Here is an 11,767-nt window from a genome sequence, read left to right as displayed (position 1 = left end):
AGGTGTCAAGAAGCTTTAGACACGTCAGTGCATGCATGAGATCGAAAGATCCGTAGAGGGAGACCGGAGCTTCCGAAGTGGCCAGTTAGGAACATGGAAACCATGCAAGATCGGAACGTAGTTGCCTATAAATATGTCATCCGAGATCACATTTTCCTGTTCATTTCCAACTCTCATCTCTAATATATTGTGTATTATTGGGAGTTCTAGCCATCCGATCGAGGGTTGGGCACTAGCGGGGAGATTCCGGGCTAGCAGCAGAGCTATGTCTAAGTGGTGGGGCAATCGACTTAATTCAAAGGGCTAACGACGGACACAGGTACAAGTCTAAACTCTTAATAGCTTTTGGGAGTAGCTATTAGTTTAGATAAGACTATTAGTGTAGACTCTTATAGGCTTGGACTTGTGAGCCACAGTTGCTAGGTTGTTGTTTAGATGTACAAAAGTACTATTCGAGATATTATGGTTGAGTATGCATGTTCTATGTTTGCATGTTTATCTGCCATATTTTATGTACATATATTATGTCATGATTATTATGTTGTACACATTATCATGTTAAGCTTGTACCCTTGATATAGCCTGTAGCTCAAATCTTTTTTCTTTAGTGGATAGTTGGACCCACTAGTATGGGATCAGGTCACCTATATCTATATATTATTTACAGTGTGTGACTGTGATAGGTTTTCGATACCCTGTACAACTGCATTTACGCACTCATAGCATCTGTATACTCATACTTTCGTGTTGAATGTTGTTATCGCCCACGTCCTCGGTTTTGCCTTGGAGACCCCATTCCACAGGACAGGCTTAGGTTGGACGGACCCAGCGAGAGTGGTCGTTGAGACAGAGGTTGCAGCATTTTCGAGGAGATGTATGCATGTTTTCTTTCCGTTGTTCTGATATGGTTGTATTAATTGGGTATCGCTAGTTTTTTTTATTGGAATGTAGTAAATTAAATTTTTGTTGTATTATCTATTTATGCTCATCTTAGGTTAATTGCATGCTTTTAGTCTCATTAAATAGGTGATCCGAGACGAGTCACTACAAAGTATTACATAACAATAAATATACGGACTCCCGAAAGATACCAGACACCAACCTAAAAACAAAATATCAGGTTCAAGCCCACATTTTGAAAATGTACCAAACCAAAACTTAATCGGGTCAGTTCGCGTACCTGATAACCTAACACCTACCACTCTCTCAAACAATCCGAACCAAATTTCTTCCTCCAAATCAACACCACTTCAAAGATTTTAAAATAAATACTAAAACATTCGGAAATAAAATCAACATATGAACCCCATGGCTTTTCATCTCATTCAAGAATCTTGGCACGCTAGCCTTCAATCGACAAATTCTATGATATCACAAAGATCACACAAAAACCATTGACTTTAGCAAAGACTCGTCTAAAAGAAGATTCTGACAAGCGGAGGAGGCAGAAGAGGAAGAACAGAACATTTGGTGCTTTCTTTGCATGTACATTGAGGCTTTGCTGCTTCATTTTTTAATGCGTAAAATTATATTTGAACCATTAAAAAATATATGTTTACAGTGTGGATATCTAAAATAATAGCATAACATATTCAGATCTATCCTAATCTATAAATCACAAACACGAAAACTATGCAGCACATCTTAAGCTGAACACTTCTCTAATCTACATATCACACAAAACTCAGTCTGCGCATCACCCCTTAAGTTGATTGTTTCTCATGTAAGAATTTTCGCCTCGAGTGCAAGATCAAGACATTGCGAGGATGGTGCATTAGCAAGTGCAGTTCCCACGAAAACAGGGACTTCATTTCTAATACACAAACAGCAGATAGAAGCATCTTTCATGGAGAAGGCATTCGGTCGCGCACAAAACAATTTTAACTAGGTAGTCGGAGGTTGGCAGAGCCAGGAGCAGTTATCAGGCCTCCCCCATCAGACATATAGAAGCTGTTATAGTTAATACGTGTAACTAGAGCTGCCAAATGAGGGAACTGACCAACATTGAGCTTCACAGAGAGAATCTGCAAAACCAATAACAGAGATGCAACTTGATAGCCACAAATGTTATTGTCTATGCTACTAAAGGAAGCATAATTATTTTCTTTTGAGAGTATTCATACGGATAAAAAGAAAACGAAACTTAATTCTTTACCATTTGCGCAAATAATAGATGTGATAGGCTAGTTTTACTTGCCATTAAGATTAAATCTTCTTAAAGGTAGAAAGAAAAAATATAAAAAAGGAAATGGGGAAAAATATTACCAGAGAAAATAAAAGATTTTTGCAGTGAAGAAAGATAAAAAAAACGCAAGGGAATGGAAAAAACAGGAGAACAGTATTTGTAAGCTGATGGATGTCGCATACAAAAGAACTATGGAGAGAATAATAAGTTCACAAAAGAATACCCTGAGGAGAAATGACATGCATTCATCAAACTGTTTCCCTATTTGCTCTAGTTCCTTTTCACATCTTGCCCTGACAGCAGAAATTGCCCCACCAGAGCTTAGAGTCTGTTGTATAGAATAGAAGTCAAGAGCTAGCCCAAGTATACTATTTATGCGACTAGCAATCAGTCCCCCCTGCAAGCAGAAAGGACTTCTTTTAGGTAGCTATCACCATCAATATGTTATAAACAAAAAACTTTTGCATAAAACATAGCATTTAATATATAAAAATCTAATCTAAGTATGTTAAAGAGACCAGCTTGTCCGGAACCACAAAACACTGCCTCTGAATGGACAATAAGTAGGATTCATGCACTTCCATGGCTTCATCCAGAGTTCCAGCTGCCGCCACACCCTCGCAGAGTTCTCGCCACGCATTATGATATACCTGTTCATCAAATCCTGGTTATAAACTGCAAGCAGGATAAGTATTTACATGGAAGTTTTTCTTTTCACCTCTACAATAATAAACTTTATTCTTTTAGAAGGGTGATAGATTGATCTGGTGGCATCTTTTATTTTGAATTAGGTTTTGATGTTATCTTTTATTTCAGAATAGAATAAGTCTTGATTTGCTCATTCGTTGCTACATTTTATTATTTGTTGCTGTCTTTTATTAGGATTGGGATTTGGAGGCACTGAACTATGTATTTAATAGTTGAAATGAATAAAATTCTCATCTGAAAATCATATTGTACAAAATAGGAGGTTCTCTTTATGAAATGTGAATTTCATAATAATTCATTAATCCTCATGATACCGACGCCAGGTTTATTTGGTCTTGGAATGTCTATCAACTCTCACCTTTGGCATTTCAAAATGTTGAAACTCAAACATTCAAAATACAATAAAAAAACTATATCAACTTAGACGCTAGATTGACAATTTACAGATAAAGCTCTGGGAAATAATGCTAAACCAATTCTTGTTCATACTCCATGCATGATAAAGTATGGCAAGCAACTCACCCTCCAATCACCAGTATCTAAGAGTCAGAAACACATTACCCTGTCCATAACATATTGGTGAAATGCATCCACAAAATGAAGGAGTTTTTGCTCGAGCAACCAGCGGCGCTTTTGTTTGGTTGACGCAATGCCTCTATCCTAAGAGATACAAAGTGATACACAAAGGATCTCAACATCCTTGGTTGAATACGAATAGAAATCAAAGGATCAGTCTGTATCCTGAGGTCTGCAAGACATTAAATTAAATATGGTTCAAAAGGAAGCAAGAGGTACCTTCCACATCCACCTTCGAGTCTTGTCAAGAACATATTTTGCACGTTTAACCTTCAACAAAAAACTCATCACCTGCAGAAATTGGGTATTAAAGAGAAAAACAGATATCCAAATAATATATATGCCTATGCCAAAGTTTACCTGATTATACTTCTTCATGGCTTCCAGGTTGCAAATAAGCTCAAGGGGCCAAGAAACCTGTTGTGTTGCATTACAAATGAAATCCAGTTTACAGTTTCACGCTAACATAGAACACATAAGGAACAAAGTCCTAGCACATGCCTTGTATGTGAATGTAATAGAGTCCAGGACATCAATTCCCGAGCTATGCGCTCTACCTTTACGAGGAGTGGAGACAACAATGGATGGATTGTGCTGTTCAACTTCACTCATACCAGGATTTTTGGCTAGTGACACAACCAATGCATCAGGTGTACTTAAAAGCACATTATCCGCAGAATTCCTTATTGATTCCTGAGGAAAAATAAATTCTGAAATTAATGGCTGCCAGTCAATTCACACAAGGAATACAACTCAAATTACGGAAAGGTAAAAAAAATCGATGGATAGAATCTATATTTCTCCAACTAGTACCAGACAATTTTTTGCCCACAGTTCATGTCATGATATATTGTCCCAACAATTCATCAGGACCCCTGATGACTCATGGAATACAAGACAAGTTGGCTTATAGGAATTAAAAGACTAGAGCTTAATTGCAATATAATCAGAAGTAACTCAAAAACCCTCTACGTATAAACTGGACATTAACGCCCACTCTAGATCAATGTTGACTAATAAGCATGATGATCCATGTCACAGTAACGAAATGGGACTAAATGAAAGAAACTTTGACACTTCAAGACTTGATGAAACTTTACTAGATGAAACTGTACCTGCAATATCGTGTTCAATTCAAAATCATCGTCTAAGGATTCTCCTTTGTCTAGCTTACTAAAAATGACAGAGAGAAAATGCTGTAGCAGATCACCTAGAATATTTGCAGCCAGTCAGATATATTTTATAAATATAGTTAACATGTGAATGAATGGAATAGTTATCTAAGAGGACACCAGATCCTAATAAATTTATGGCACACAAAGGAAAAGTCATCTAATGGGCACCTGATCCTAATAAATATATGGCACGCAGCACACCCAACTCATCCAGCAATCTCCACTCATGCAATAACTTTGACAGCATTTTGCTGCCAACATAATCAGCCTGCATACAAAAATTTTCATGAATTTGTAACAAATCAATTGATAGAATTATGACAATGTACTGTGAGTCCTTGTTCATCCCCAACCTGCTTCTTGATGAAGATAATGAGGCACTCTTGAAGGACAACAGTAGGAAGTGGAGTAGTTGCAGGTTCAACCTTTTGAATCCAGCTAAGGATTCTTGATGCCAGGGTACTATTATTCTGAAAGGGTAAAACCTCGGACAAGTGAAGATCATCCTGCCCAAAGATTGAAAGAATCCTAAATCCCAGCAAAAACAACATTATATTTCACAATCACAAACCATTTAAGAGAACTCCCAAATGGGAAACCTGGAAAGATGGAAGAAGAGTTGGAAATGGAAGCAAAACTTCCAGCATCTTTGTATCATCCAGGAACCGATGACGATCTAATTCACCAAAGCCAGAAGTGTAATCCGTGTTCTTGACTGACAAACCACAACCACAATTATCACCAAATACAGCTTGCCTAAGCACGCCATCATTCAGAGAAGGAAGACAAAAGGCCTGAGATATGTTTAATGAGCTCCAAGCATCTCTATTCTCATGAATAATATCACTACAAACTGTGATAGCTGGATTTTCAGGACAATATCTCCGGGGAAGGTTATCTATTTCATTCGGAACTACTGTCCTCCCCTTTGTCATGTTGTAATGTATTGCATCTTTTTTTGCAGGTTTTGAACTAGTATCTCTTTTCTGGTTCAAAATATCTGCCAGTAACTTCTGACAGACATTTTTTGAGCGTGTATTTGATTGAAAGCTCCCGTCATTTTCTTCAATCTTTTCTGTTTCCCCACACAGATGTTTGTCATCTAGCCAAAAATACTCAGCAACATGATCACCGTTGCCAATAAGTGCTGTTAATGAGGCACAAAAGACCTCCGACAGGGTTAATCCAGCTATGCTGTTTCCTTTTTCAACATAGTCAGAAGAAACTGCAAAAGGAGATTGCATAGGAGCATGTCGTATCAGCTGCAGTGATTTTCCAGCAGAAATGATTGCCTTCGCCATATCCATGATGAAGAACGGACAAACTTGAAATTCTTTGTTATTTGCTTCTTTTCGCATGGGTACACTAGACAACGGTACAAATTTTCTAGCATTCATATATTTATTGTCCCCTGCTGCAGATAGAAAATCATAAGCAAAATCTTCTGGATGCAATCTCTTGGACAATGCTGGTCTTGGTTGATAGCTTTTCTCCCAAAATTCAGCCTCATCTATTGTGATTTCTTTGTTAGAAACAAAGAACATCTGCAGAAAGGTAAATGAACCAGTGCATATAATTGTTGAACAACAAAAAAAAATACAAAAGGAGCCATCAAAAAGTCACCTCTGTCAATAGCACTCATGATTGAAAAACAAATCTTACACCCATAAAATCAAGAAACAGAACAAAATGCAATCACCGGAAACAATCAATGAATGTGCGAACAGTGATTCTGATGAACAACCCAAGCATACAGAAAGAAACTTCTCATCAGCAAACCCATCAAATATAAATCATATAAGACAGCAAGCACATAACCTGCTATGTCAGTGCGACTGTGCCCAAAATTAAATAGAGCTCCAGAAATAACTTAAGAACACGAGTAGAAAATTTTAGGATCTCTCAACTTCATTCCTCTGAGTGGAGACAGAGAGAGTTTTATCAGAGGAGATTTGCCCCTCTGGGAACAAGGGGACAATAACAATCCTAGATTTCCTATGTCTTGTTTGGCTAGACAGAAAGGGAAAAGATTGGGGGGAAAGATGATAGTTGGGGCAATCCTTCCTCCTTCACAAATTTCATTATCTCCAAATAGGATGAGTGTATGAGGGGGTGGTTTGAAATTTAGTATTTACAACAAAAAATATAAATTTAATTTTATGTAACCACCATAGTTAATAAATACACATGAAATAACTACTGTTTTTTCCTTTTCCTGGCACATTTTGATTTAACAAATAAAAAATGTATTCTCATCAGAAGTGCCTTACATGTATACATGTGTGTGTGTGCAAGCCGCTGATTTTATGCTTTTCCAAGTTACATAATCCCATAATATTTGAATATCACTATGTTCAGCAGAAAACAGATAATTTTATAACTAAATGTTTTATATATTCTTTAAATGCTATATATTTCAAAACACATTATTTTTTTATTTTTGTTGTGCAACAATTCCATAGACTAGTCTACGCAAAAGAATTTTACAATAACATGACAACAATGAGAACATTATTTTATACACATGAAAGGCTGACAGGCTGTATATAAACCATGTTTTGAGATGCAAACATCACATTAAATCATAGTTTACAGATAGCAGAACTTTTACAATATTTTGTTCCAAAGTTTTCTATTGTAAATCTAAAAAAGATGTAGATAGAATTTACCGGAGTGAACCAAGTTTTGAATACTTTATGTCATGTCCATCGCTAACTATTACCAAATAAAAAAATTTAATAGTCTTCCAGCTCCTATAATGAATGATTTTTTTATTTTTGTTACTGTAATCTGTTGTTGCAATTAAATTTCATATAAAAAATTAATTGTCATACTCATCTAGGGCTCCTCTATCTTCGCAAAACGTGTTGTAAATTTCTTAATTGATAGTTTAATTTAAATAATAAAATGAGCAACTTAAGCAAATTTATGTTCAAGCATCCTCCTTTTGTCAAACCAAAAGGTGAAAGCAATCCCTTTCCTCTGCGATACCAAATAACAGGTAGGGGTTTGTTGAAAGGTATTCCTAGGTAAAGGATTTAATTGATAGTTCCAGTTCACTGGAATCCCACTTGCAGTACCAAATGTAGCCTCATATAGAAATTCATAAAAGGTTTCAAATAACTCAAGGATAGAAGGAAAGTAAGAAAGCAAGAAATACCTCCTCAAAAGGATCGTCAAGAGTTCCTTGAAAGAGCCAAGAATCGAGACTCTCGATATACGGTAACAAACTACCCACGAGTATATAAAGTAACATCCTATATGCATCCTCCTAAAAAGAAGCATATTTGATTAAACCCAATGATCACAGATGCATGAAACGAGTATAATAAAACATGTTCATGTTTAAATGACCTCTGCTCCTGGAACAAGACAAACTTCATTGAGTTTTAGATAAAGATGGTTCAAAATGTGAACAGCAATATCTGCAGCAGGGACATAGTCATCGACTTCGAAAAAATTTTCTGGAATAGCTCCAAACACTATTTGCAACAAATACTCGCCTCCTGAGCAGATACTATACAAAATAAAAACAAGAGGAACTAAGATAAGAAGCTCAGAAACAGAAATTAGCTCCAAAATGAACTTTGTGGGAAAAAATAATATGAAAGAAAATTGATGCAGAAATTCAAGGTAAGGCATGTTCATGTGGAGCAAGACAAGAATAAAAATGCATGAGCAAGCATTCATATATGACCAAATAGCACAGAGTGAAACAAAGGGCCAGATCTTATCATACAGATATAAAAAGCACACTACAAGGTAAGAAAATACCGAGCAAAAGCACAGAACTGTGTGGTTAGAGTTTGACTCATAGGCATATAGACATACATATTTGACAAATTTAAGTGAAAAGAGAACGAGAGGGAGCAAAGAAGATTGGAAATTGAGTTGTATCGCATATGATCCCAAGTTAACAACATGAGAAATCCAAGATGGTTAATTTAATAGTCGATCCCAAAATCAAAAATAAAGAAGATAAGGTAGAAGTAAAGGATCATTGCAATTTCCATTTCTAAATCTGAAATTATCGCTTTCAAAAAATCCAATGAAATGCACAGATAATTATTCAATATCCAAATCCAGGAATAATGTTGACCAACCTTGATAATGAACTTGACAACCCCAAAAGAGTGGGGGTAGTGCTACCATCTGAGCTATTTACCTTCACCTCTTCTTTCAGAGCAACATCTTGTATCCTCTGTTCCAAAGTACGATATTTGAATGACATGACAGAATAAACAAAGCGATTCAAAACTGGATTTCAGAAGTAAGACACAAAATGTTGGCAATTGATATCAATCACACTTACTCTTAGCCATGCGCTAACAGAACAGGCAAATGCTCGCAGCGTGGGTGGAGACAGGCTTTTAGATTTCTGGATTTTGTTGACAACAATGTCTACCAATTTTAAACAAGTTGCAGAAAACATGAACTGGTTAAGAACACGATACAAACTCATCTGCGAGAGATGAGCAACGTATATTCCACTTTGCACGCAAAAACAATGTTTCTTGTCGTCCCAATAAAATATGGAACCCGACAAACCTTGTACCATTTGCAACAAACCTCGTACCTGGAAACCAAACAAAATGCACCCGCATAAATAAGGAACGATAAAAGTTTATAAACAAAATGCATGTAAGATATCAAATTTGTGTACCAGATCAAGTTCAGTTGTCCTCAAAGATGAAACTGGAGTTGCAAAATGTAAACCTCCAGCAGAAAATGAACTATGGATTCTGTCGATCAGATTTTGCGACATTTCCATCTTTTCAATACTCCACCACTTAACACTAACGAATACTAATTCAAGGAAAGCAAACTAAAAGGCTGATGCAGACACCTTATCAAACACTTTGAGTGCATCAGCAGCATTTGAAGTGGCGGAACCCAAATGGTTTTTTAAAGATAGCGTGCGCATGAAAAATTACAGCACCATTTCCGGATTCTAAGAGACTCGGGTTGTTGCAGTATCAAAAGCGAACGGATTTCGTTCTTCGTTTCCTAAAGTGATCATAAGGAGTAATTAGGGCTTTGAGGAGGGGAATTGCATATTTGCAAATTTGAAATTGAAATTGAAATGGGTCCATCATCTTATCGTAAGTTAGATCCTACACTGTCTTGAGGTAGACCGAGGTAGATCTAACGGTGGGTTTTAATGACTTTTAATGGTTTTTTTTAGATTGATAGACTTTTGTGGAGATGATAGAGTTTTATTAATTTTTATTGACTTTTTTAAAATTTTTTGAAAATTTTTATAAAAAAAATTTCGTAAATTCTTCTTTGACTTTTTATGAGCACAACATTTTACTCTTACCGAAAAATGGCAAACGACCCACCATCCAAAAAGTGTTTTCTTGCAAAAACTCAAAGCTTTTCACTTTTTCCACGGTACCAAATTCACATATTTCGGGATTGTTAGCCTCGTCCAAAGGAATTTTGACATTAAATCGAGTCTTTGTGGTTAGTGAATCAATTCAACCATTTTTCATATAAATTTTTTATTGTAAAATTTTAAGTTTATAAATTCTTTTTAATTTTTTATTAATTTCCAAAAATAATTAATCAACCACTAACTTGAAATCGTATTTTTTTGTCGTGTCAATTTCAAATATATAGTCAATGAGTGATATTTTTTTCACTAATATATAATATCACTTTTATCAATACTATATAAATAATTGTATAAACAAATTTTAGATTAACGAACAATCAAAATACCAACAATTATAGTAGTCTTTTATTGAAAAAACTCTAATCATTATTGACTACATGATCAACATTGATCCACATTTGATTGGCCATAATATCCTTCCATGCATTAGCATTTTCTCATTGTTTTCGAGTCATTTTGTGATCCATGATTTGCAAGGGTGACAACTCATATGGAAAAAAATGTTAGAAGTTGAGGTTGTTGAACACAAAATACAAGTAACCTTCATGATTTCATTGTAGCATCAACATTGAAGTGAATATGTGAGACGTCCCGTATTTTAAAGCATTTAATAAAAGAGTTGCGGAAAAAGAGTGAGGAAATTTTTCAAAACTTTTTAAACTATGCTGGGAGTGCATCGCCCTAGTAAATCAACAAATTCATTAAATGAAACATGGATGCAACCCTACATTTAAGTCCATCTAAGATACGGCACGTCAAAACCTGCTACTAACATTTAAAGAGGATAGGGGAAAGTGAGTTCAATTAATTAACTATGTATATAAAATACATTTGAAAGACGAAACAATTGAGATACTCAAAACTCATCTTTAAAACACTGACAATGAAAATAATTAAACCATTACATTTAAACATCGTACATAAAATATTGTAACAACATAACATAAATAAACATAGATAAATATTTTCTCTTTAATTACATCAAAGCTTTTGAACTATTGTGTCATGCAATGTCTTCGCCTCTTGGACTCTTCAGCCGTGCTACCCAATCTTTTTAAATCAAAACTACTAAACCAACTGCATCATTCAAGTATAGTGAGTCTAAAGAACTCAGCAAGATTAAAATAAGCATATTGGTATCATTATAGCATCAAAATACTTTAAACATAAAATGACTTGAACATACATAACATGATACCTTGAACTTGAAGAATTTTAACGTAAACATCATGGAACTTTAAACTTAAAATCTTGAACATGAACTTTAAAACTCTTAAAAGATGCAAGGAACTTAAACATGGACATCAACTTACTTAACTTTAAATCTTGAAAGTATACTTCATGCATTTCCTCAAAACTTTACCATTTCATTCTTAAATAAACATTTGCACTAACATCTAATGAAAATCATGCAACTTGGACAAACATCAAACTGTGAACATAAACCATGAACATAACATAGAAACTTATCATTTTGGGGTGATGAATTATGTGAAATTGTGGCAACCTTCATAATTAGGGGTGGGCGTTTTAACATCGGGTATTGGGTACCGACCCGACCCGACCCGATCGGGTTTATCCCGATCGGATCGGGTAATTTCATGAAATTATCGGGTTCGGGTAATTACCCGAACCCGATTATTTGTGTTCGGGTTGGTGTCGGGTAGACAAGTGTCTACCCGAAATTTATTCGGGTACCCGACCTATGTATGTTATATATTTATA

The 11,767-nt window shown here is 35.5% G+C and overlaps 1 protein-coding gene across 2 annotated transcripts; it reads right to left on the bottom strand.

Annotated features, from left to right (window-relative positions):
* Positions 1 to 1,521: 1,521 nt before the first annotated feature.
* On the bottom strand, positions 1,522 to 9,730 carry LOC140880076 (uncharacterized). Of its 2 annotated transcripts, XM_073284169.1 has the most exons (16): positions 9,308 to 9,726; positions 8,957 to 9,220; positions 8,748 to 8,845; positions 7,999 to 8,161; positions 7,805 to 7,915; positions 5,244 to 6,188; positions 4,998 to 5,150; positions 4,813 to 4,912; positions 4,585 to 4,679; positions 3,971 to 4,162; positions 3,830 to 3,886; positions 3,689 to 3,760; positions 3,455 to 3,553; positions 2,704 to 2,835; positions 2,409 to 2,582; positions 1,522 to 2,024 (listed from the first exon to the last, which is right to left on the bottom strand). In XM_073284169.1, exons 1-16 carry the CDS (start codon positions 9,413 to 9,415, stop codon positions 1,881 to 1,883), a joined length of 2,907 nt encoding a protein of 968 aa, XP_073140270.1. In that variant the 5' UTR covers positions 9,416 to 9,726; the 3' UTR covers positions 1,522 to 1,880. The 2 variants fall into 2 exon arrangements, 1 of the variants encoding a protein (XP_073140270.1); XR_012149578.1 differs by lacking the exons at positions 1,522 to 2,024; positions 2,409 to 2,582 and having other exon boundaries at positions 2,786 to 2,835; positions 3,455 to 3,592; positions 9,308 to 9,730.
* Between the last annotated feature and the right edge of the window lie 2,037 nt (positions 9,731 to 11,767).

The sequence above is a fragment of the Henckelia pumila genome, chromosome 2 (genome assembly GCF_033568475.1).
Source record: "Henckelia pumila isolate YLH828 chromosome 2, ASM3356847v2, whole genome shotgun sequence".
NCBI lineage: Eukaryota > Viridiplantae > Streptophyta > Magnoliopsida > Lamiales > Gesneriaceae > Henckelia > Henckelia pumila.
This window is presented reverse-complemented; position numbering and strand designations above follow the sequence as displayed.